This window comes from Ranitomeya variabilis, chromosome 3 (genome assembly GCF_051348905.1).
Source record: "Ranitomeya variabilis isolate aRanVar5 chromosome 3, aRanVar5.hap1, whole genome shotgun sequence".
Classification (NCBI taxonomy): Eukaryota; Metazoa; Chordata; class Amphibia; order Anura; family Dendrobatidae; genus Ranitomeya; species Ranitomeya variabilis.
In genome coordinates this window covers 255,948,656-255,975,231 of record NC_135234.1, presented here as the reverse complement: position 1 = coordinate 255,975,231, position 26,576 = coordinate 255,948,656, and the positions used below count along the sequence as shown (strand labels likewise).

The following is a 26,576-nucleotide window of genomic DNA, read 5'->3' as shown; positions in this document are numbered from 1 at the left end:
GGTGGTGGCTGTGGACAACCGTGCAGGATCTTGAGGCGGCCTAGTGGTGGTGGCGGTGGATAGCCATGAAGGATCTTGAGGTGACCTATTGCTGGTGGTGGTGGACAACCGTGCAGGAGCAGGACTCAGCATGGTGGTGGTGGAGTGGCTTTCAGCAGCACCCGGCATGGTGGTGGCCGTGTAGTGGTGTACGGCAGGACTGGGCATGGTGGTGGCCGTACAGTGGTATGCAGCAGAACTCAGTATTGAGGTTAAGTGTGTAATTTGTGGCACAGGTGGAAATACCACCTGTGGCTGCTGGAAGTACCGATGCATCAGCCTGCATCACGTTGAGCTGGAGTTCAGGCGTAAGGTGTTCTGACATGCCCTGCTCTGTTATTAAAAAAAAATGGTGTGCTGGTCTCTGGAGATCGGCTTCCAGATGGTAAAAGTGCAGCACCCCGGAGTCCTGGTCGTTGCAGTACTGACACTCCGCCACTAAGGGGAGTGATGGTACGTCTGATGGCACTTAAGGAGTTCACCTGACCAGGTATCACAGTGACACATTACACTTCACACTCTGGCCACCAGGGGGAGCAAAGGGTTCTATGTATTAGGCCACTCCTCACAATCTGGTAAAACTGGGGGCTGGATAGGAAGTTAGAGAGAGAAAGCTGGGTTTTGCCCAGGCAACACCTAGTGAGAGAAGAGGTTGCTTGGGAAGATTCAGGGGGGTCCCTCTCAGGGGTGGGATCCTGACAGAGGCCTAGCGAAAAGGACAGATCGTTATGGAGCCGCGCCTGCACTTCATTGCAGCGGTATCTTAAGAAAGGATAAGAAGCGAGGTTTATTGTGGAGAAGTGAGAAACGAGATCACAGCACAAAGGCGAGAGAACCAGTAGGAGTCGTGCCCCGAGATCGGCAACATCCTACTGAGGCGCGTGGCCGGAACGCCGAGGAAGTATTGGGCTCCACGCATTACTTCAAACCAACTTCAGGGCAGTTAATTATAGGTTGGCTGCCTCACCTAAATCACCTAATGAAGACAACGGAGGCAATTGTGGGAGAGGGGGGGTCTCTAGGGTCCCTATAAAATAACTCCAGGCCTACCCCGTCATACGGGTGCGTCCTATCCATATCATCTGGGGGACGGAGAGAAAGAACAGAAACATACACGACAGTTGTGAGGACTATCCCGTGGTGCTCAGCAGGGAAGTACTACAACACCCAGGCGCTAGTAGGTAGGCACTGATTTCCACCTGCGAAGGGAACTCTGGATGTTCATTCGGACCGGCCGGTCTCAGACAGCCCAGTTAACAGTGCTCTGGATTGCGGATGCCGATTCCTTCAGTAAAGAGGTAAAGAGACTGCAACCCTGTGTCCTCGTTATTTCCTGCGACCTACACCACCACCTACATCTTTTATTGGGCGCCCCTTAGCAGGACTACGGACCGGGTCAGGCCACCGTGACATCCTCAGAACCGATAGACCCGGTACCGAGTACCCCGCCGTCCTGCGTCTGGGGGCTGCTCCAAAGGCGTTTGTTGACATCCTGGAAAAGTGTGTTTTAATATGGGTCAGACCACTTTCCAGTCTATCTCCCAGCGCCTTCAAGCCATTCTGGAAGACTGAGCTCAAGAGAATAAACTCAGGCATGAGTGACCTGTCTGAGGCCTTCTGCTGCTGGTGGGAAGAACCCCCCAAAAAAGGCAGAGGACTGGGACAGGGGAACACCTGAAGGACCAGCTGCCTGTTCTCCAGACTGTGACGCCGGCCCACTTGCTGCTTCGCTGGTGGATGGCTGGGACTGGTCTGTGGCTGTTTGAGGGACTGCTCCAGAGGACGATCCAGGTTCGAGGGTTCAGGAGTTTCTTGCATCACACGGTTGTGTGATCCCGGCCTTCAGGTTCACTGCTGCATCAGACCACACTGCAATACTTACGAAAAGCCTTTCTGACTCGTGACGTGGCGTTGTCTGTCATCCATTAGCGCTTGGGCCACCTCATTCCACAGCCGCCGAATCGCCACAGTGTCAGAGTGCTGCTGCTCCCGGGTGTCCCACAATGCAACTCGCTCCTGCACCAGGGTGATGAGGTGGTCATTGTCAATGAATTCCTCCTCCCGTTGTGGAACTTAGAAATGAAACAAAGACATTAACATTGGAAAGATAAAACACTTAAAACAAAAAAAAAAAAAGCAAAAATAATAAAAAAAAAAGGCAAGAGTACAAAAAACTGTCAAGATTATAGACACAGCTGACTGTGAACAACCGACATCTTTTGCCACATTGCGTGATGATTTACCCTCTTTGAAGAGTTTGATAATCCTCTCCTAAGTTTCAATTGACATCTCTTGTGTTGGAGCCATGACTCATGTCAGTCCACTTGGTGCAACAGTTCTCCAAGGTGTGGTCACTCCTTTTTAGATGCAGACTAATGAGCAGATCTAATTTGATGCAGGTGTTATTTTTGGTTATAAAAATTTACAGCGTGATTCCATAATTTTTTCCTCAGAATTGAGTGATTCCATAATTTTTCCCCTATGCTTGGTTAAAAAAAGTAACCATTACTGATGACTACCACATTTTTTGTTCTTGATTTCTTTTAGTGTTTCTTTTTAAAGCCAGAAAGTTGCCATTTGAAATTACTTTAGTTTTGTGCCATGTTTGTGATCTGCTTTTTTTTCTACAAAATTAAACAACTGAATGAACATCCTCCAAGGCCAGTGATTCCATAATTTTTTGCCAGGGGTTGTATAGCTTGTATACTCACATTATAGTCAGAGTCTTCCTATGCCTCCAAAAAAGATGCTGCAATCCCAGTAGAGTCTTGAGAGTAATGGACTTCCAGTGCCCACACCTTCTTTTGTAAGGTTTGTTAGGGGGGTGGATTAAAACAAGTTCCTAGACATGTTTACTCATAAGAACATATGCGTACACAAACTCAATCATAGGCATGTACTTGCGTACGCATGCTTTCCCATTGACTGTAATGTGTATATTTGACGAACTTCTTCCGCAAGCATCCGCATGCGTATGGAAATTTGCCCCCACAAAAAATGCAACATGGCATTCCGCGCATCGCGAATAGACGCATGCGTAAGCAAATGCGGGCGAAAGCATGCAATTTGCATGCACCTGCGTCTACAATGTTAAAGATAAGAAATCAAGACGCATGCGGATGTATGCATCAGAAACACTGCGGACACAACCGCAAATGTGAAACCAGCCTAAGGCACCTGCAGGTGAAAAGTTTCCTGCATTCCCAGTCTGCATCAGACTGTAACCATCTATGCTGGTTTTGGAGCGCCCCCACTGCCGCAGGGCCGAGGGGCACCTGGTACCGGGCCTCTGAGTCTCTGCTCTGGGGTTGTCACGGCGGCTAGGCCCCGGTCCGTGACCCTGCCGTGGGGCGCACAGTGAATAATAGGTGTGGATGATGGTGGGGATGCTGTGGTGGTGCGGTGCAGTAAATAACGAGGACACCAGGTTGCAGTCTCTTTACCTCTTTACTGAAGATCTCTGGGTCCTCAGTCCGGAACACAGTTCTCCAGGCTGCGCAAGTCCGGCCGGTCCAATGGCACCTTCAGAGTTCTCTTCACAGGTGGAAATCGGTGCCTTCCTACTAGCGCTATGTGTTGTGGTCCTTCCCTGCTGTGCTTACGGAAAGTACCCCACAACTGTTGTGTCTGTTTCTGATGTTCCCTCACAACTCGAATAGATGATGTTCTGCTAATCCTCCGTCCCTCCCTGATGTTCTGGTTGGGACGGCACCCGTTTGACGGGTAGGCTCGGAGCTCTTCCGGGACCCTAGAGTCGCCCCTCTCCACAAGTTGCCCCCCAAGACTGCATAGGTGATATGTGTTAGACAGCCCGCCTTAGACTGACTGTCCTGCCTCGGTTTGGAGTATTGCTTGAAGCTGAATATTATTCTACTCCCTCGGCGTTCCGGCCACCGGTAGTGCGCCTCAGTAGGATGTTGCTTCGGTCTTACAGCACGACTCCTACTGGTATTTCTCCTTTGCGTGATCTCGTTTCTCACTCAGCACAATCTATCTCGCTTCTAATCCTTTCTTAGGGACTGCCGCTACCCGGAGCAGGCACGGTCCCGTTACGTTCTTTCTTGTTGCCAAGCCTCTGTCAGGATCCCACCCCTGACAGAGACCCTACTGTATCTTCCCCCACAACACCCTCTGCCACAAGGTGTTGCCTGGTTCCAACCCAGTCAGCTTTCTGATCTAACTTCCTGCCTGACCCCCAATTTACCCACTATGGTGGGGAGTGGCCTAATGAATAGCACCCTTAGCTCCCCCCGGAGGCCCAGCTGTGAAATGTATTGGTGTCTGTGATACCTGATCAGATGAACTCCTTCAGTGCCATCAGACGCACCATAGCTCCCCATAGTGGCGGAGCCACAGTACTGCAACGACCAGGACTCTGGGGCGCTGCAGTTTCATAGCCTCATATATCTACTATATAATTGTCTAAGGGTCACTTCCGTCTTTCTGTCTGTCCTTCTGTCTGTCTGTCTTTCTGTCTGTCACGGATATTCATTGGTCGCGGCCTCTGTCTGTCATTGAAATCCAAGTCGCTGATTGGTCACGGCAAAATGGCCACGACCAATCAGCGATGGGCACAGTCTGGCGGCAAATGGCCGCTCCTTCCTCCCCGTAGTCAGTGCCCGCTCCATAATCCCCTCCAGTCAGTGCTCACACAGGGTTAATGGCAGCGGTAGTGGACCGCGTTATGCCGCGGGTAACGCTTACCGCTGCTATTAACCCTGTGTGACCAACTTTTTACTATTGATGCTGCCTATGCGGCATCAATAGTTAAAAGATCTAATGTCAAAAATAATTTAAAAAAATAAAAAATCGTTATATACTCACCGTCCTTCGGCCCCCGGATCAGGAACAGGCCTTCCCCGCTCCTCGCGACGCTCCGGTGACCGCTCCATGCATTGCGGTCTCACGAGATGATGACGTAGCGGTCTTGCGAGACCGCTACGTCATCATCTCGCGAGACCTCAATGCACTCTTGGGACCAGAGCGCGCGAGGAGCGTCGGTAACCGCTTCGCCTGCATCCAGGGCCAACGGAAGGTGAGTATATAACTATTTTTTATTTTAATTCTTTTTTTTTTTTTTTTAACAGGGATATGATGCCCACATTGCTATATACTGCGTGGGCTGTGCTATTTACTACGTGGGTTGTGCAATATAATTCGTGAGCTGTGTAATATACTATGTGGGCTGTGCAATATACTATGTGGGCTGTGCAATATACTATGTGGGCTGTGCAATATACTATGTGGGCTGTGCAATATAATACATGGACTGTGCAATGTACTACGTGGGCTGTGCAATGTACTGCGTGGGCTGTGTAATATACTACGTGGCTGTGCTATTTACTACGTGGGCTGTTATATACTACATGGCCGGCTGCGAACAATCCGGCCGAATCCTGTGTATTCAATGTATTATTCTAAAATCTTCATAAATAAACTACATACATATTCTAGAATACCCGATGCGTTAGAATCGGGCTATCATCTAGTATAATTATAGTTTACCTTATCCAATAACTTGGAGACTGTGGGGATTATAGGTGATTTCAATTTTTGAGTTATGGAGGTAATTTTGTCAGTAGATATGTGGCAGAACATAATTCTGTATGTATGAAGGGATAATATCTATTCCCAGTTGTATTAATGCTAACTCAGAAGTACGGTAATTAAAGTAATCAATTTGTAAAAAAAAAATAAAAAAAATAGAAAACCTCTATAGAGCCACACAATGTAATAAGTTAATACTTTTCTTTCTTAAGATAAGGTAACACAGGTTTTCTGCCTTTTCATTACGGCAGCAGCAGGACATTACTTAAAATATTGAAAGTCTACATCTTTTTATCACAGACTTTGTTAGCTCCTATCAGATTAGGAAATGGCAAGACCAAACTTAGAACAATCTCTTCTGTGTTCATTTTATAATTTCCTTTTTTATACTGAATAACTTTTTTTTTTTTTTCCACTGTTGTCCAGTCAGAATACCATTATGAATACACTGAATGCGACAGTAAAGGAACCAGATGGCGTGTGGCTGTCCCTCACACTCAAGGACTGTGCACAGGACTACCAGATCCAGTCAAAGGAACGGAGTGTTGTAAGTTAATTGAAACATGGAGTTTTCAGTTGATTTATTTCTTTACTTTTCGATTAATAGGCATTCAAAAGTTAGTGGCATCCACGTGTCATCTGTGTGCTGTCCTTGCTTAACATTGCAAAGTATAGGATAAGCTTTGTAAATTACTTAAAATGGTATTCCCATTAACAAAGTTAATTTTAAAATTGATTTTAATCAATATATCTTGAAATAATAATTTCCACAATTGGATGTGTTTATATAATTTGTCCCTGTGCTGAGATAATCTTGCAAATGTGTCCCTGCTGTGTACTGTGTAATGGCTGTGTCTGACTGTGCAGGAACATGGTCTGATCATACCACAGCTCCTGGGCAGGAGAGGAAGGGAAAGAGAATATACAGATAGCACACTATAGGATCACAGCTGATTCCTTTTTGTGAGATAAAACCTTTCCCTGTCTTAAAATGTTTTACCTCAAAGAAATAATTGTGATCCCATGCTGTAATGTCTGTTTACTTTTTTCCTTCCTCGCCTGCCCAGGAGCTGTAGTATGATCTAGACCATGTCCTTGTACGGCCAGGCACAGCCATTACACAGTACACAGCAGGAGCACATTTATAAGATTATCTCCGCACCGGGGCGTTTAAAAAAAAAAAAAAAAAAAACTAATTGGGGAAATTATTATTCCAAGATCTATTGATCAAAATGAAGTTTGTGGGAAACCCATTTTAATTTTTTTTTTGTCTCTGTCCATCTGTGAAAACACTAATGACACACTGATGCAAAACATTGAAACAGTGCCATTTTTTTCCCACGCGCATGTCTAAACATGGACTTGTGAATGAGGCATTACTAAACATTTCATTCAGCTAATCGGTAACCTGCTCTGTACTGAAGAGATGCAAGTATCCCAAATCAATGCTGTCAATAGATGGATCTTGGGTTTAACATGTATGAAGCTACTTTTTAGAGTGAATGCTCTATTTTTTTACAGTTGTGATTGTGGGAAAATAAATCAAATTATTATGGTGGCTGCTCCATAGCGATGTCCCCTCCAACTACAGTGGCTTGCAAAAGTATCCACCATTTTCGTGTTTTGCTACCTCACAACCTGGAATTGAAGCAAACCACAAATAAAGCAAAATAACTGAAAACTTCAGTGTGCATAACTATTCACAACCCTAAAGTCAGTACTTTGTAGAGCCTCCTTTTGCGGCAATTCCAGCTGCAAAGTTGCTTTGGATAATGCTCTATGAGCTTTCCACATCATGTTACTGGAATTTTTGCCCATTCCTCAAGGCAAAACTTCCACAGTGCCTTCAAGTTAGATGGTTTCATCTGCTGAAAAACAATCTTGAAGTCTGACCACAGTTTCTCAACTGGGTTAAGATCTGGGCTTTGACTAGGCCATTCCAAAACATTTTCATGTTCCCCTTTAAACCACTCCAGTGTTGCTTTAGCAGTATGCTTTGGGTCAGTGTCTTGTTGGAAGGTGAATCTCAGTCCCAGTCTCAAATCACTGACAGACTGAAACGGGTTTTGCTCAAGAATATACCTGTATTTAGCAACATCCATCTTCCCCTAAACTTGGACCATTTTCCCTGTCTATGCAGCTCAAAAACATTCCCACATCATGATGCTACCACCACCCTGTTAAACTGTAGGGATGATGTTCTTGGGGTGATGAGCTGTGTTACTTTGACATCAGACATAACGAGTACCTTGGTGGCCAAAAAGTTACATTTTGGTCTCATCTGACAACAGCACCTTCCTCCATACATGTCTCCCACATGTCTTGTAGCAAACTCAAAGCATGCCTTACAATTTTTGAGTGTAATTAAAGGCTTTTTTTCTGGCCACTCTTCCATGAAGGCCACCTCCTATGGAGTGTACGGCTTATTGTGGTTGTATGGACAGATACTCCTGTCTCTGCTTCGGTACTCTGCAGCTGCTTCAGGGTTACATTTGATCATTGACATTTGATTATTTATTTTTATATCACCATTGATTCCATGGTGCTGTACATGAGAATGGGTTACATGCAAGTTACAGATATCACTTACAGTAAACACACTAACAATGACAGACTGATACAGAGAGGCAAGGACCCTGCCCTTGTGGGCTTACATTCTACAGGATTATGGGGAAGGAGACAATAGGTTGAGGGTTGCAGGACCTCCAGTGTTGGTGAGGCAGTATCTCCAGTAGTGATGAGGAGGCAGCGGGGTCAGTGCAGACTGTAGGCTTTCCTGAAGAGATGGGTTTTCAGGTTCCTTCTGAAGTATCCGAATGTGGTTGATAGTCAGACGTGTTGGGGCAGAGAATTCCAGAGGATGGGAGATATTCTGGAGAAGTCTTGGAGGCGGTTGGATGAGGAGCGAATAAGTGTGGAGGAGAGAAGGAGGTCTTGAGAGGACTGGAGATTACATGAGGGAAGATATCGGGAGATTAGTTCAGAGATATATGGAGGAGACAGGTTATGGATGGCTTTGTAGGTCCGTATTAGTAATTTGAACTGGATACGCTGAGGGAATGGGAGCCAGTAAAGACATTTGCAGAGGGGGAAGCGGAGAAGTAGCGAGGAGAGAGATTAATTAGTCGGGCAGCAGAGTTAAGGATGGACTGGAGAGGTGCAAGGGTGTTAGCAGGGAGGCCGCAGAAAAGGATGTTGCAGTAGTCAAGGCGGGAGGTGATGAGGGCATGCACAAGCATTTTAGTAGATTGATGGTTGAGGAAAGGACGGATTCTGGAGATATTTTTGAGCTACAGGCGATAGGAGGTGGACAGAGCTTGGATGTGTGGTTTGAAGGACAGGGCAGAGTTAAAGGTTACTCCAAGGCAGCGGACTTCCGGTACGGGGGAAAGCATGATGTCGTTAATTACGATAGATGGGTCAGGTAAGGAAGATCTATGAGATGGAGGAAAGATGATGAGTTCAGATTTGTCTACATTGAGTTTGAGGAAGCGAGAGGGGAAGAAGGAGGATACGGCTGATAGACACTCCGGGATTCTGGACAGCAGAGCGGTGATGTCTGGGCCAGAGCGGTAGATCTGAGTGTCATCAGCATAAAGGTGGTACTGGAATCCATGGGACTTTGAGTTGTCCCAGGCCAAGTGTATAGATTGAGAAGCGTAGGGGTCCTAGAACAGAGCCTTGGGGGACTCCAACAGAGAGAGGGTGGGATGAGGAGGTAGTGTGGGAGTGGGAGACGCTGAATGTGCGGTTGGAAAGGTACGAGGAGATCCAGGATAGGGCGAGCTCTCTGATGCCAAAAGAGGAGGAGAGGATCTGTAGTAGGAGGCAGTGGTCAACTGTGTTGAAAGCACATGACAGGTCTAGAAGGAGGAGTACAGAGTATTGTCCATTGGCTTTGGCGGTAAGTAGGTCGTTAGTGATTTTGGTCAGGGCTGTCTCAGTTGAGTGATGGGGGCGGAAACCAGATTGTAGATTGTCAAAGAGCAAGTTAGATGAGAGGTGGGAGGAAAGTTCAGAGTGGACGTGCTGCTCCAGGAGTTTGGAAGCGAATGGGAGCAGCGATATTGGGCGATAGCTGGACATAGCAGTTGGATCGAGGGTTGGCTTTTTAAGGATGGGCGTGATTGTGGCATGTTTGAAAGCAGAAAGGAAGGTGCCAGAAGTTAGTGATAGGTTGAAGAGGTGGGTTAGGGATGGGATAAGTGTGGTGGTGGTTGGGGAGGAGGTGATTAATGCTCTCCATGCCCAGCCTGTGATTTTTGGTGGGCTGCCCTTTCTTGACAGGTTTGTGTTGGTACGATGTCCTTTCCATTTGATGATAATACATTTGATGGTGCTTTGGGGGATCATCAGAGATTGGGATTTTTTTATAACTCAACTGACTTGTACTTATCAGTTAGTACTGAGCTTACCCGTGGATGTTCGGGTTCACCGGGTTCGTCTGAACTAGAGTTAAGTTTGTTTTGGGTGCGAACTTGACCCCGAACTCGAACCCAATAGAAGTCAATTGTGACCCGAGCTTTGGTGCTTTCAAAATGGCTATAAATGTTCATAGTAAGGGCTAGAGGGCTGCAAAAGGAAGCTAAATGGGGTAAGAGAAGGACCATTGCCCTGTAAACAAATGTCAATAGGGAAATGGCTTAAAATAACACCAGATTAAAAAAATAAGAAAAAATTATGACTGTGAGACGAAGGTCCAAGTGGAGCAGGAGGGTGTGGAGGAGATGGCGGTGTAGGTGGAAGATGTGTGTGGGGCGTAAGAAGCAACACTGTTTTTTTTTTTTTTATGTATTCTGAAAACGGGCAGTGTAATCTACTGGCCACTCTCTGTATACAGACTGTGTAATACCCTGCAATTTTTTTGGTTGCAAGCTATGAGGAGACCATCAAATAGGAGATGTGGTAGTGTTGCTAATGGTGGTTATGTGGCTGCTGCAGGTAGAAAGAGGGCGGGGTTAATCTGTTTCTGTTGAGCTCCTAAATGAAATGCCTTCCTCTCGTGCAAGCAAGCGAGAGGACATTCTATGTAATTTTGTACGCACGAGTATCGTTGTATGAATTGTAAGGAAAGAACAAGAAGAGGTAGTTTTAGATTGGTTGGCTGAGAGTGCAATCGGTCTTTGCTTTGTGTTCCACCCAGTCCCCTGCTGAAAATGCAGATTTTTCATATGCGGCCCATGGGTATCTGTCTTCCACCTCACCCTCTTGCAAATCGGGCAAGCAGTCTGAACCCCATGTCATGTAGCCAGTCTCTGCTGGCTGTAGTTCCGTGGGCCATCCACCTGGCTCTTCCCCTTAATTTGAAGAGATTGAGTGCACTCATGCCCAACTACTTGCTCTGTTGGAGGAATAGTACGTGGGTGGGGTAGTGGAAACTGTCAGCGGACTGCCACAGCACATCTCTGATTTATGCAGATGAAGAAACATAGGTGCCAATTGCTGCAGCTTTCTGGTTTTCTGCTGTGTGTACACCTGCAAGGATGGCAGGGGTGAAAACTGGGTGGAACATCATGATGGGGATTTTTATTATTTCTTTTTAGAGCACTGTTGATTCCATAGTGCTGTACATGAAGAGGGGTTGCATTCAAAATACAAATTGAAATTAGATTGGACTTACAAATATTGACACACGGAACACAGGGAAGAGGACCCTACCCTTGCAGCCTTACATGCTACAGGATATATACCTATAAAACACCAAACGATACATACTGTTTTTGATACTTTAATAAATTATATTATTTTTTGCTGATACCTCTTTCTTGGTGTGGATCGTTTGGTCATAGTTTATCTCTAACTATCATATTATTTGATCCTCTGGACATTTACTTTTGTCTTATAGCCGTTTGGTGTTTTTATAGGTATATATGCTTTGGCCTAGAAGTATGCCCCCTGCTGGCTGAGAGGGCGTTGTTTGTATAGGTGTTTTACATGCTACAGGATGCTGGGGAAGGAGACAGTATGTTTCATGGTTGCAGTAGCTCTGTTGTTGGTGAGGTGGTAGTGTGGTCATTGCAGGCTATAAGCTGTTCAGAAGACATGGGTTTTCAAGTTCCGCTTGAAAGTTCCAAATGTTCGGGATAAGCAAAGTGTTGTACCATGGAATTCTACAGGATGAGCGATACTCGGGAGAAGTATTACAGGCAATTGGTTGAGGAATGTATGAGTTGTGGAGGAGAGAAAGAGGCCTTGGGAGAACCATAGATTACGTGGTGGTAGAGATCGGGAAAATAGTTCAAAGATACATGGGGGAGACAGATTATTGATGGCTTTGTAAGACAGTGTTAGCAGTTTGAAGTGGATACATTGTGGAATTGGGAGACAATAAAAGAATTTGCAGAGGCGAGGTGTAGTGAGTGGATTAGTAAGGCAGCAGAGTTACGGACAAACTGAAGAGGTGTAATGATGGAATGAGGGATAATGAGGTCCTAGACTACACATGAAGTCAAGCCCATTTGAGTTACGTGGATAGTTCTGAGGAAGAGTTGGTGGTCATGCTGCACAGCAAAAGAGGGTGCAGGGTGCAAAAGAGCTGAGGTAGGACTTTAGTGATTAAGTTGGCTGCTACTGCGCACAGAGGACGGCCCTTAGCCTTTTCTCTGTCTGTTGCCTCCTCCTTTTACTCTGCTTCCTCCACAGTCTCCTCATCCGGTCAGAAAGTGCAGACAGTGTGTGCGCACTTTTGGCTTTCTCACTCTGCTGCTGCTCGCCTGCCTGCAGCGCAGCATCACTACTGCCTTTCTGCTCAAAGCCTCATATGTGAAGTACTCACAAGGTGGAGCTCCACCTTGCATATGCTGGAGAGAATGTGCGAGCCGCAGCAGGCGATAGTGTTTTTTTTTTCGTTTTTTTTTATAAACCATTATCTGGTATTGATATGGGGAGAAATATTGCACCTACAGTACATATTTGAGTATTTATCACCTGGTTCATAGAAAGATTTGTACATTTCAATCCATTGTACTTAAAACAAGTATTATTATTATTATTATTATTATTATTATACATTATTGTAGCGCCATTTATTCCATGGAGCTTTACATGTGAGAAGGGGCAAATATAGACAAATACAATAAGCATGAGCAAAAAACAAGGCACTAACAGGTACAGAAGGAGGGAGGACCCTGCCCGCGAGGGCTCACAATCTGCAAGAGATGGGTGAGGATACACTAGGAGGGGGTAGAGCTGGTCATTCGGTGGTTCAGTAGGTTGAGGATCACTGTAGGCTTGTCGGAAGAGGTGAGTCTTCAGGTTCTTTTTGAAGGTTTCTATGGTAGGCAAGAGTCTGATGTGTTGGGGTAGAGAGTTGCAAAGTATGGGGGAAGCACAGGAGAAGTCTTGGATGCGGTTGTGGGAAGAAGAGATAAGAGGGGAGTAGAGAAGGAGATCTTGTGAGGATCGAAGATTGCGTGTAGGTAAGTACCGGGAGACCATGTCGCAGATGTATGGAGGAGACTGGTTGTGGATGGCTTTTTATGTCATAGTAAGGGTTTTGAACTGTAGCCTCTGGACGATGGGAAGCCAGTGAAGGGCTTAGCATAGAGGAGAGGCTTGGAAATATCGGGGAGACAGGTAGATTAGTCGGGCAGCAGAGTGGAGGATGGATTGGAGTGGTGCCAGAGTGCTAGAGGGGAGGCCAGAGAATAGGAGGTTGCAGTATTCAAGGTGGGAGATAAGGGCGTGTACTAGTGTTTTTGTGTTTTCGTTGTTGAGGAATGCGCAGATCCGGGAAATATTTTTGAGTTTGAGATGGCAGGAGAAGGCAAGTGCTTAAATATGTGGCTTGAAAGAGAGGGCAGAGTCGAGGATCACCCCGAGGCACCGAGCATGCGGGACTGGGCAAAGTGAGCAGCCACTGACATTGATTGATAGGTCTGGTGGAGAGGTAACGTGAGATGGGGGAAAAGATGATGAATTCTGGTTTGTCCATGTAAAGTTTTAGAAAGCGAGCAGAAAAGAAGGCCGAGATAGCAGACACAGTGTGGGATTTTGGTGAGTAAGGAGGTGAGGTCAGGTCTGGATAGGTAGATCTGCGTGTCATCAGCGTAGAGATGATACTGCAAACAGTGGGATTCTATGAGCTGTCCCAGGCCGAAGGTGTAGATTTAGAAGCGTAGAGGTCCCAGAACTGAGCCTTGAGGGACACCGACAGACAAGGGGCGAGGTGAGGAGTTGGTGTGGGAGAGAGAGACACTGAAAGTTTGGTCTGTTAGGCTGCCATCACACTAGCAGTATTTGGTCAGTATTTTACATCAGTATTTGTAAGCCAAAACCAGGAGTGGGTGGTAAATACAGAAGTGGTGCATATGTTTCTATTATACTTTTCCTCTATTTGTTCCACTCCTGGTTTTGGCTTACAAATACTGATGTAAAATACTGACCAAATACTGCTAGTGTGGCGGCAGCCTCAGATATGACGAGATCCAGGATAGGGCCACATCTGTGATGCCAAGAGATGATTGACACTGTGGACCATTCCCTCCTGCTACAGATTCTAAGACAGAAGACAGGTCCAGGAGAAGGAGGACAGAGTAGTGTCGCTTGCTCTTGGCGCTTAGTAGGTCATTGGTGACTTTAGTTAGGGCAGTTTCAGTTGAGTGATGGGGTCGGAAGACAGATCGTAACCGGTCAAAGAGGGAGCAGGAGGAGAGGTGGGAGGACAGTTCAAGATGGACATGCTGCTCCAGTAGTTTTGAGGCATAAGGGAGAAGAGATATCGGGTGACAGCTAGACACAGAGGATGGGTTGAGGGAGGGCTTTTTGACGATGTGTGTGATCTTGGCATGTTTGAAGGATGAGGGGAAGACACCACTTGTGAGTGAGAGGTTGAAGAGGTGTGTTAGGGTTGGGATGAAGACTGTGCTGAGGTTAGTGATGAGGTTGGATGGGAGCGGATCAAGCGGGCAAGTGGTGAGGTGTGATCTTGACTGGAGGGTGGAGAGCTGATCTTCTGTCATGGTGGAGAGGCTGGTTTTGGAGGAACAAGGTTGAGCAGCTAAGAGGGGTATTGGGCGCTGCTGGCCAAAGCTTTCTCTGATCGTATTGATTTTCTGTTTAAAGAAAGAGGCAAAGTCTTCAGCAGAAATGAGGGGGGAGGGGGGAGGGAGGAGGTGCTGGGGGACGGAGTAGAGAATTGAAAGTGTTGAAAAGCTGTTTAGAGTTGAGACACGGAGGATATGAGAGATGAGAAATAAGTTTGTTTTGCGGCAGTGAGCGTGTACTTGAAGCTGGCGAGGGACTGCTTGTATGTGATGAAGTGCTCAGCAGAGTGGGATCTCCTCCATCTCCGCTCAGGGACCCTGGAAACCCATCTGTTTTTCGGTCAGGCTGGTCAGCCAGGGCTGTCTGTTGATTAAACGAGTTTTGCTATGCATGGGGGGGGGGGGGTGAATCGAGTGTAGCTGTTATTGTGGTCTTATAAAAAGTCGCAGCAGCATCTGTGTCATAAAGGGAAGCTGTGTCTGTAAGAGGGAGGAGGGACTCAGAGTGATTGTAAATTGAGGTGTTTGAGATTTCTGCAAGGGTGAGTGAGTTTGTGGAGTGGGGATTGATTTATATGTTTCATGAGTGTCATTAAGTGATTGCTATTCCTATTACACATAAATTGGTGGAATTTAAATTAATACTGTCCAATATCTGCAAAACCTGTGCTGTAAGTTAGTCTTGCATAGGATAAATCACATAAGTTTTTTAATTATTTGATAAGGCAGCATGGTGGCTCAGTGGTTAGCACTGCAGCTTTGCAGCGCTGGAGTCCTGGGTTCAAATCCCACCAAGGACAACATCTGCAAGGAGTTTATATGTTCTCTCCTTGTTTGCATGGGTTTACTCCCACATTCCAAAGACATACTGATAGGGAAATTAGATTGTGAGCCCCAATGGGGACAGAGATAATGTCTGTAAAGCGCTACGGAATATGTTAGCGCTATATAAAAATAAAGATTATTATTATTATAAGGAAGGTAATATCTCCATAAATGCCCATTGGCTAAATGTAGTGGCAGCCGGGTATGTCCTACCACTAAGGATTGCTGGATGTTTCTCTGTCCATGTTGCCTCCTGCTCCTCCACTGCCTCCTCATCCAGTCACCGAAACACCTACAAGGCCAACTTCAGCACAGCCAGGGGGAACTACAGTAGGCTGTTGTAAAAATGTTTGTGAGAAAAATACCACACCATGCATAAGCTGTGGATGAGCTCAAATAACAGACAAATGTGTAGTAGGTGTCGATAAACCTTAAAGGGAACATGTCACCCCCAAAATCGAAGATGAGCTAAGCCCACCGGCATTAGGGGCTTATCTAAAGCATTCTGTAATGCTGTAGCTAAGCCCCCGATGTAACCTGAAAGATGAGAAAAAGAGGTTAGATCATACTCATCCAGGGGCGGTCCAGCTGCGTTCCGGTCCGATGGGCGTCGCGGTCCGGTCCGGGGACTCCCATCTTCTTACGATGATGTCCTCTTCTTGTATTCACGCTGCGGCTCCGGCGCAGACGTACTTTGCCTGCCCTGATGAGGGCAGAGCAAAGTACTGCAGTGCGCAGGTGCCGGGAATGGTCAGAGAGGCCCGGCGCCTGCGCACTGCAGTACTTTGCTCTGCCCTCAACAGGGCAGACAAAGTACGCCTGCGCCGGAGCCGCTGCGTGAAGACAAGAGGAGGACGTCATCCTATGAAGATAGGAGGCCTCGGACCGGACCACGACGCCCATCGGTTTGGACTGTCCCCCCAGGTGAGTATAATCTAACCTCTTTTTCTCATCTTTCAGGATACATCCGGGGCTTATCTACAGCATTATAGAATGCTGTAGATAAGCCCCTGATGCTGGTGGGCTTAGTTCATCTTCGATTTTGGGGGTGACAGGTTCCCTTTAAGCCCATCCTGGTGGTGTGCGATAATGTGCAAAATCTCATAGCAGTTCTGGGCCTAGCTGATTTGACGCACATCCCTTGCCTGGTGCATGTGCTGAATTTGGTGGTACACAGCTTTCTTAAAAATTACACAGATTCAGCAGAAGTACTGACATACTGTAAGTGCAGGCCATCTGTGCACAATTTCAGCGTTCTCCCTCTGCTGCTGCTCACCTGCAGCTGCAACTTCACTCCTGCCTTTCCGTTTACAGCCTCATATGCAATGTGCCCACAAGTTGGAATTCCTCCTTGCACTTGCGGGAGAGAGGAGAAGATGGCTGCGGAGTAGAATTTTGTTTTAGACTCACTACTCCCAAAAACACAACTACAAAGTATACAAGTTTTTAGAAACATTACTTGTAAAGATACAGTGGTAAAGTAAAATTATTTGTCCCAGAAATGGCAACTAGATGGCTAATGCCAATTATTTCCCAGACCACTTGAAAACACACAGAGGCTTAAGGGAAAAACATTCCCACAAGTGGGCGTGAAGAGTACTCACAGTAACAATACTCCCATAGATTGGGGAGTTGCAGAGCAAACACGATGGCTTAAAGGAACCGTACTCCCACAGGCTGGGGATGCAGAATACTCACAGCAGCTTTTAGCACAGTACTACCACAGATATGGGTTGCAGAGTACACACAGAATTATTTTTGCATACTGCACAGTCAGAATCTGTCACTTGCTGCCTCATACCCTGCAAATGTCATTGCACACTTGCAACCACCGTCAGCAACCACATCCATGTCCTTGTTCCAGTGCAGCGTTCAGTTGTCCCTACCCCAGTCTTTGAAACGCAAGTGTAAAAACGCAGCCACTCACCCTCAGGTCATAATACTAAACTGCTAAGTTTCCTGACTGCTTACCCTGGAAATGTTGCTGTTTAGGCCTGTGGACATGGAAGCTTTCCGCAACTTCATGGCGGCGGCCGTCCCTTGATACTCTGTTCCCAGCCGCCACTATTTCTCCTGGTGTGCTGTTCCTGCCTTACGCAAGCACGTGTCCCATAACATTAGCTGTACTGTGACCAATGCTGTGACTGGGATGGTCTTTTTTACCACGGACACATGGACAAGTGCTTGGCCAGAGATGCTACATTTCCCCGACGGCACACTCAGTGAACATTATGGAATCCAAGACCCTGTTGGATCCTGGCACGGAACACGTTATACTGACACCGAGGATTGCAGGCCCTTGTTCTATCAGGGTTTCCCTCACCTTCTTCAGCAGTTCCTACACCTCTTCATCCTCGCCCTCCTTCTCACAAAAGTCAACATCAGTCGCAAGCTGAAAGTACTGCCGCACTGCCTCAGCCAAGTGGCAATGACGCCATAATTGGCGTAACCATCCTGCTTCTCTGTCTACGTAAACCCTCGCTGCTCTGATTTAAAGAGGAGGCTTTGCAGGCAGAGCAAGTTGAGATGGAGCAAGAAACTATACAGGGTGATGCTACACAGCCCAGCCTCATCTCTTCTTCTCAAAGCGGATTTGGTGATGAAGAGGAGGAACAGGAGCTGGTTGCCTGCCCTACAGATGGTATTACCCACATCACCTTTAACCCATCTGTTCAGTGTAGATAGCCTGAAGATGTGGAGGAGGACGAGAAGATGGACAGTAGTCATGTTTTTGGAGACAGAGAAGTCTTGGCTGTTGGTGGCCTGGCACACATGACAGTTTGTTCTGTTGCCTTACCCATTTTGACCAACACTAATTAGTGGTTGGTCACCTTTCTAGACCCACAATAGGAGAATTTTCTATCTCTTATTTGTGTAGCGCAGAGGTCTAAGAAAATGTTGCAGTAACAGAAAGCCCTAGTTGAAGAATTATTAAAAAAAAAAATTCCTTCTGATAATGCTGGCTGGGGAGGTCACAGTTCATTGGACAACCAAGGAGTATAGACAAGGGAGACGCACACACCAGATGCGGCAGAGGCAGGGGAACACTATCAAAGGTCTGGGACAGTGTTCCCAGGCCCTGATGCACGGGGTACTCTGACTAGGCAGGAAAAGTTTTGGAAGATGCTGAAGGAGTACCTTGCAGACCGTACAAGCATTCTCCATGATTCCTCTGTGCCTTACAACTATTAAGTGTTCAAGATAGACACATGGCATGAATTCTCTTTACGCCTTAGAGGTTCTAGCCTGCCCTACTGCTAGGGTTTTGTCAGAGCAAGTTTTCAGTGCCGCCGGTTGTATTATAACAGACAAGTGCATTTGCAGCGCCCCAGAGTCCTGGTCGTTGCAGTACTGATGCTCCGCCGCTAAGGGGGGCTATGGTACGTCTGATGGCACTGAAGGAGTTCATCTGACCAGGTATCACAGACACCAATACACTTCACAGTCTGGCCTCCAGGGGGAGCTAAGGGTTCTATGTATTAGGCCACTCCTCACAATCTGGTAAAACTGGGGGTTAGGCAGGAAGTTAGATTAGAAAGCTGACTGGGTTGGAACCAGGCAACACCTTGTGGCAGAGGGTGTTGTAGGGGGAAGATTCAGAGGGGTCCCTGTCAGGGGTGGGATCCTGACAGAGGCCTAGCAACCAGAGAGAACGTTACGGGACCGCGCCTGCACGATATAGCGGCGGTACCCCAGGAAAGGACAAGAAGCGAGGTATATTGTGCTGAGTGAGAAACGAGATCAACGCAACAAGGAGAATACCAGTAGGAGTCGTGCTGTAAGACGAGGCAACATCCTACTGAGGCGCATAACCGGTGGCCGGAACGCCGAGGAAGTATAGAGCTCCAGGCCAAACTTCAAACCTACGGCAGGACAGTCAGTTAGAGGCGGGCTGTCTCACCCAATTGACCTAGGAAGACACAGGGGAGTAACAACAGGAGTGGGGCGACGCTAGAGTCCCGGAAGAGCTCCGAGCCTCCCCGTCATACGGGTGCGTCCTAACCATAAGATCTGGGGGACGTGGAAGAACATCAGAATCGAGTTGTGAGGGAACACGAGAAACAGACACAACAGTTGTGAGGACTATCCCGTGGTACTTAGCAGGGAAGGACTACAACACACAAGCGCTAGAAGGTAGGCACAGATTTCCACCTGCAAAGTGAGCTCTGGATGTGCCATCGGACCGGCCAGGCTTGCGCAGCCCGGTTAACCGTATTGCGGATTGAGGATCCTGAAGCCTTCAGTAAAGAGGTAAAGAGACTGCAACCTGGTGTCCTCGTTATTTACTGCAACCTGCACCGCACCACCACAACATCATCACCATCACGCACACCTATCATTGTACGCCCCTCAGCAGGGTCACGGACCGGGTCTAGCCACCGTGACAACCCCAGAACAGAGACTCAGAGGCCCGGTACCGGGTACCCTTCGGCCCTGCGACAGTGGGGGTGCTACACATCCATTTGTCAACTGAAAATGCTAACAGGCTGGCTCTTATCAAAATGAACGGCCCCTTATAAAAGGGCTGGATTGTCTCAGGCTTAACACCATCGGATGACCGCATCGGAGTATAAACTCAAATCCAGTGGGTTTTTTTGCTTTTTTTTCTGTTCTATTCTGATGCACCGCATCCCACCCCTAATACGGCTATATATTTCAGGATTTTATTTTTATTTATTTATTTATTTTTTTGTCCTCCTTCTCCTCCTCCTCCTCCTCCTCCTCTATAACCACGATATCAACAGGGTGATCATGCTATCCTCGCTATACATTTTTAAGGGTGTTTATGATGCCCGCATTAAGAATTTTGAGAAGCCTATATACAGGTGCTTCTCTTAAAATTGGAATATCATCAAAAAGTTAAATTTCAGTTCTTCAATGCAAAAAGTGAAACTCATTATATAGTCATTACAAACAGTGATCTATTTCAAGTGTTTATTTCGGTTTATGTTGATGATTAAAAAGTTCCCTTAGTCTGTTTCAGTAGGCTCCGCAATCATGGGGAAGACTGCTGACTTGACAGATGTCCAGAAGACAGTCATTGACACATTCCATAAGGAGGGTAAGCCACAAAAGGTCATTGCTAAAGAAGCTGGCTGTTCAGAGTGCTGTAACCAAGCATATTAATGGAAAGTTGAGTGGAAGGAAAAAGTGTGGTAGAAAAAGGTGCACAAGCAACCGGGATAACCACAGCCTTGAAAGAATTGTTGAGAAAAGGCCATTCAAAAATTGGGAGGAGATTCACAAGGAGCTGGAGTCATTGCTTCAAGAGCCACCACACACAGACCTATCCAGGACATGGGCTACAAGTGTCACATTCCTTGTGTGTTAAGCCACTCAATATACAGCTCCAGAAGCATCTTACCTGAGCAAAGGGGAAAAAGAACTGGACTATTACTCAGTGATCCAAGGCGTTGTTTTCAGATGAAAGTAAATTTTGTATTTCATTTGGAAATCAAGGTTTCATTCTGAAGTAAGAGTGGAGAGGCACACAATCCAAGCTGCTTGAAATCTAGAGTGAAGTTTCCACAATCGGTGATGGTTTGGGAAGCCATGTCATCTGCCGGTGTAGGTCCACTGTGTTCTATCAAGACCAAGGTCAGCACAGCTGTCTACCAGGAAATTTTAGATCACTTCATGCCTCCCTCTGCTGAATAGCTTTTTGGAGATGGAAATGTCGTTCTCCAGCAGGAGTTGGTACCTGTCCATACTGCCAAAAGTAATAATAACTGGTTTTAAAAACAACAGTATAACTGTGCTAGGTTGGCCAGCAAACTCGCCTGACCTTAATACCATAGAGAATCTATGGGGTATTGTCAAGGGGAAGATGAGAGACACCGACCAAACAATGCAGACGAGCTTAAAGGGAACCTGTCACCCCCAAAATTGACGATGAGCTAAGCCCACCAGCATCAGGGGCTTATCTACAGCAGGCGTACTTTGTCTGCCCTACTGAGGGCAGAGCAAAGTACCGCAGTGCGCAGGTCCCGGGCCTCTCTGACCTTTCCCGGCGCCTGCGCACTGCAGTATTTTGCTCTGCCCTCAGCAGCGAAGACAAAGTACGCCTGCACCGGTGCCGCAGCGTGAAGACAAGAAGCGGACGTCATCGTAAAAAGATGGGAGGCCCCGGACTGGACCGCGACGCCTATCGGTCCGGACAGCAGCGGGACCGCCCCTGGGTGAGTATAATCTAACCTCTTCTTCTCATCTTTCAGGTTACATCGGGGCTTATCTACAGCATTACAGAATGCTGTAGATAAGCTCCTGATGCTGGTGGGCTTAGCTCATCGTCGATTTTGGGTGTGACAGGTTCCCTTTAAGGCTGGTTTCACACTTGCGTTTTGATCTGCAGCGTTTTAAAAAAAACGCATGTGGTGAAAAAACGCATGCAAACGCTGCCGCATGCGTTTTTGCGCCAAAAAAACAAACGCGGGAAAACGCAGCGTTTTCCCGCGTTTACATGCCTTTTTTTCCCGCGTTTGCGTTTTTGAAACGCATGCTGAGAAGTGTGTGACAGCTGCCAATCATCAAAATCAACTAGAAAACACACTATTAATAGAATTAGCTAGGGTTAGGGTTAGGATCCCTAGGGTTAGGGTTAGGGGTAGCTTTTTATTAGAATGTCCTGGTCACCAGGTCACCCCCCACCATCAAGGTGATAAAGGGATCCAAACCCTAACCCTACTCCAAACCCTAACCCTAACCCTACCCCTAACCCTAACCCTAACCATAGGGATCAAAACCCTAACCCTACCCCTAACCCTAACCCTACCCCTAACCCTAACCATAGGGATCCAAACCCTAACCCTACCCCTAACCCTCACCATAACCCTTGGGATCCTAACACTAACCCTAACCATAGGGATCCAAACCCTACCCCTAACCCTACCCCTAACCCTACCCCTACCCCTAACCCTAACCCTAACCCTACCCCTAACCCTAGGGATCCTAACCCTAACCCTAACCCTAAGGGTTAGGATCCTAACCCTAACCCTAAGGGTTAGGGTTAGGATCCCTAGGGCTAGGGTTAGGGTTAGTATTCCTAGGGTTACTAGGGATCCTAACCCTAACCGTTACCCTAGGGATCCTAACCCTAACCCTAAGGGTTAGGATCCTAACCCTAACCCTAAGGGTTAGGGTTAGGATCCCTAGGGTTAGGGTTAGGGTTAGGGTTAGGATCCCTAGGGTTACTAGGGATCCTAACCTTAGGGTTAGGGTTTGGAACCCTATGGTTAGGGTTAGGGTTTTCTTGGTTTTTTTGTGTTTTCTTGTGTTTTTCTATAAAAACGCATGCGTTTTTAACGCAAACAAACGCATGTGTTTATAACGCAAACAAACGCATGTGCTTAAAAACGCATGCGTTTACATAGACAGCAATGCATTTTTTTACCGCGAAAAAACGCATGCGTTTTTCGCGGCAAAAAAACGCCGCTAGAAATTACTACAGGCTGCATTGCTGCAAATGAACGCACGCGTCAAAAAACGCATGCGTTGCCGAAAATGCGTCAAAACGCATGCGAAAAAACGCATGCGTTTTTAATGTTAAGTATAGGGAAAAAAACGCATGCGTTTTTTGCGTTTTTTAGCGCTAAAACGCAGCTTACAAAAACGCAAGTGTGAAACCAGCCTAAGGCTGCTATCAAAGCAACCTGGGCTTCCATAACACCTCAGCAGTGACAAAGGCTGATTGCCTTCAAGCCATGCCGCGTTGATGCAATAATTGATGCAAAAGGAGTCCTGACCAAGTATTGATTGCATTTACTGAACATACATTTCAGTATGCCAACATTTCGGATTTTAAAATCATTTTTCAATCTGATGTTATAAAATATTCTAATTTACTGAGATAATGACTTTTGGGTTTTCATTGGCTGTAAGCCATAATCATCAACATTAACAGAAATAAACACTTGAAATAGATCACTCTATTTCTAGTGACTCTATATGAGTTTCACTTTTTGTATTGAAGAACTGAAATAAATATACTTTTTTGATGATATTCTAATTTTGTGAGATACACCTGCATATGTATACCTCAAGGATAAATGTTTTTCAGCCTATGCACTTAGTGCTTGGTCATTACCAGTCTAAGATACCCACTCCTTAATAATGGGGAAAAAAATATTTTCTGAGGACCTCCACTTCAGGTGGATTAAGAGTCTAATAAAATATTACAACAACGTGTGTTTATTTCATTAAAATACTTTGTAATAATGTGTGTGTGTTTTATTAATCATTTAGTACTATTGGATTAATAATGGATAGGTGTCATAATTGACGCCTCTCCATTATTAACCTGGCTTAATGTCCCCTTACAATAGCAAGGTGACATTAACCCTTCATTACCCCATATCCCACCGCTACAGGGGAGTGGGAAGAGAGTGGCCAAGTGCCAGAATAGGCGCATCTTCCAGATGTGCCTTTTCTGGGGTGGCTGGGGGCAGATGTTTGTAGCCAGGGGGGCCAATAACCATGGACCCTCTCTAGGCTATTAATATCTGCCCTCAGTCACTGGCTTTACTGTTGTGAACTCTATTTCTGGGCTCCCTCTTGTGGTCACAAGTGGCACTGTGTGTGTGCTGTCTTTCTGCAGGTTTGTGACTGGCATCAGCTGTCTCGTTATCTGTGGGCTGGTTTTCTATTTAAGCTCACTTGGAATCTCAGTCTATGCCTGCTGTCGTTGTATTCAGTGCTATTCTGTTTGCTCTCATCTGTGTTCAATATGTTCCTAGAATATTATGAGTTTTGTCCAGCTTGCTAATATGTGATTTCTCTGCTTGCTGGTAGCTCTGGGGTGCTGAGTTGCTCCTCCCACATCGTTAGTTGGTGTGGGGGTTCTCGCATTCTCTGCGTGGATATTTTTGTATAGGGTTTTTTACTGACCACACAGATCCCTTGCTATTTTCTGCTATCTAGTGTTAGCGGGCCTCATTTGCTTAACCTGTTTCATCTCTGCGTTTGTCTTTTCCTCTTAACTCACCGTTATTATTTGTGGGGGGCTGTTCTATTACTTTGGGGTTATTTCCCTGAGGCAAGTGAGGTTTTACGTTATCTCTAGGGGTAGTCAGTTTCTCAGGCCGTGAAGAGACGTCTAGGATTTCAGGAAACGTTCCACGGCTACCTTTAGGGTACGTTCACACAGGACTTTTTTGCTGCTTTTTTTTGCTGCTTTTTTTTATGCTAATTTAGGTGCGTTTTTTTGGTGCGTTTTTGGTGCGTTTTTTGGGTACGTTCACACAGGACTTTTTTGCTGCAGATTTTTGCTGCAGATTTTTGCTGCTTTTTTTATGCCAATTTTCAGCTGCTAGGACACCTGGCAATGGCTCTTCACACCTTACTACCAGGAACTCCCTCACAATAGATCACAATCAGGACACCTCACAATGGCTCTTCACACCTCACAATGGCTCACCACACCTCACTTACAGGAACTCCCTCACAATAGATCACAATCAGGACACCTCACAATGGCTCACAATGGCTCTTCACACCTCACTACCAGGAACTCCCTCACAATAGATCACAAACAGGACACCTCACAATGGCTCTTCACACCTCACAATGGCTCACAATGGCTCTTCACACCTCACTAACCACACCCCTAAGCTCTTGGCTGTGAGATCCCTTCCTGCTGGCCATGATTTTCTGCACAAAAAAAGCAGCAAATAATGCTACATGCGTTTTTTCAGCGTTTTTGCAGCGTTTTTTTCATCACCCATTCAAGTCAATGGGTGAAAAAACGCTGCAAAAACGCTGCAAAAACGCTGAAAGAAGTGACATGCCCTATGTCCAAAAAAAGCAGCAAAGCAGAAAAAACTGATCAAACAAAAAACCAACGTGTGTGCATGAGATTTCTGAAATCTCATAGGTTTTACTGGTACTGTAAAAAGCAGCTGAAAATTAGCATAAAAAAAAGCAGCAAAAAAAAGCAGCAAAAAAGTCCTGTGTGAACGTACCCTTAGTGTGTTTGGTTAGGATCAGGTTTGCGGTCGGTCCAGTTACCACATCCCCAGAGCTCGTCCTATTGTCTCTGACTTAGCTGGTTAGATTTGTGATCCTAAGCCACTGGGATCATAACACTTTACCACTCTGGCGGAGAAAATTGTGCGGGAGCCCACGCCAATTTTTTCCGTGATTTAACCCTTTATTTTACAAGCTACAGCGCCCAAATTTTGCACATACACACTACTAACATTAGTAGTGTGGAATATGCAAAAAAAAGGGATATGAGATGGTTTACTGTATGTAAACCATGTCTCATATCCTGTCGGGTTTGTGAAGGAGAAATGAAAAGCCGGCAATTGAATCACCGGCTTTTCACTAACACCGCTGCGTATTTCTCGCAAGTCACACTGTCCGTGTGGAATCCGTAATTTTCTCGCCCCTATAGACTTTCATTGGCGGATTTTTTGCGCAATACGGTGACAAACGCAGCATGCTGCGATTTTCTACGGCCGAACAAGACCGTATATTACGGATGCGTAATATACGGCAGATAGGAGCTGGGTCATAGAGATTCATTGGGCCGTGTGCAATGCGTATTTTACGGACGTAGTTTATGCGCTCATACGTCCGTAAAACTCGCTAGTGTGACGCCGGCCTAAGAGTGCCTCCTTCTAGTTTTTGGCTTCTCTTGCACTTAGTGCATATGCTTTGCCATTCTAGGAGACCCACTCCTTTAGCAATGAGATAAACATGCTTTTTGAGGATTCACCTTCTATTTGAGGGAACGTTTTTGGAATCCAAAAGAGCTGGTGAGCTCTTAGTATATGATCCAGTGCCTTGTGGTGGGCTGTCAGGTGGTCGACCTATAGGGAGTTCTCATACTGCACGCAAAGATTTCACAGCTGGGACTGGAGAGTTTGTACAGCAAGTACAGAAGATCCTGATCTCCTTCATATCAGGCTGAGTAGATGCAAAATGCTCCACTATATTCCCCAGCAGGATTGATGAAATAACAGTCCTTGATGCTGCTATGTTAATCTAATAGATTTTTTCCAGCCTAATTCAAATAGATTATATTCTCTAATAAAACAGCTCTTCTCTGCAATTCATGTTGGGTGAGCTGTCGCGACTCAGCTGTCAGGTGACCGGCGACCAGGGGCCCCTTCCATGTCCCTAACACTAGGGGACACCCTAGCTTTCCCTTTTCCCCAGAATACTTCTAAAAGTGAAGATGTT

General features: G+C 46.2%; 1 protein-coding gene across 1 annotated transcript in view; it reads left to right on the top strand.

Annotated features, from left to right (window-relative positions):
• Positions 1-26,576, top strand: part of ELAPOR1 (endosome-lysosome associated apoptosis and autophagy regulator 1) — a 383,078-nt gene that overhangs the window by 110,031 nt on the left and 246,471 nt on the right. Inside the window, exon 2 of the mRNA XM_077295410.1 lies at positions 6,013-6,133. Within this exon, the coding sequence (XP_077151525.1) occupies positions 6,013-6,133 (121 nt within the window). The remainder of the gene's footprint in view (positions 1-6,012; positions 6,134-26,576) is intronic.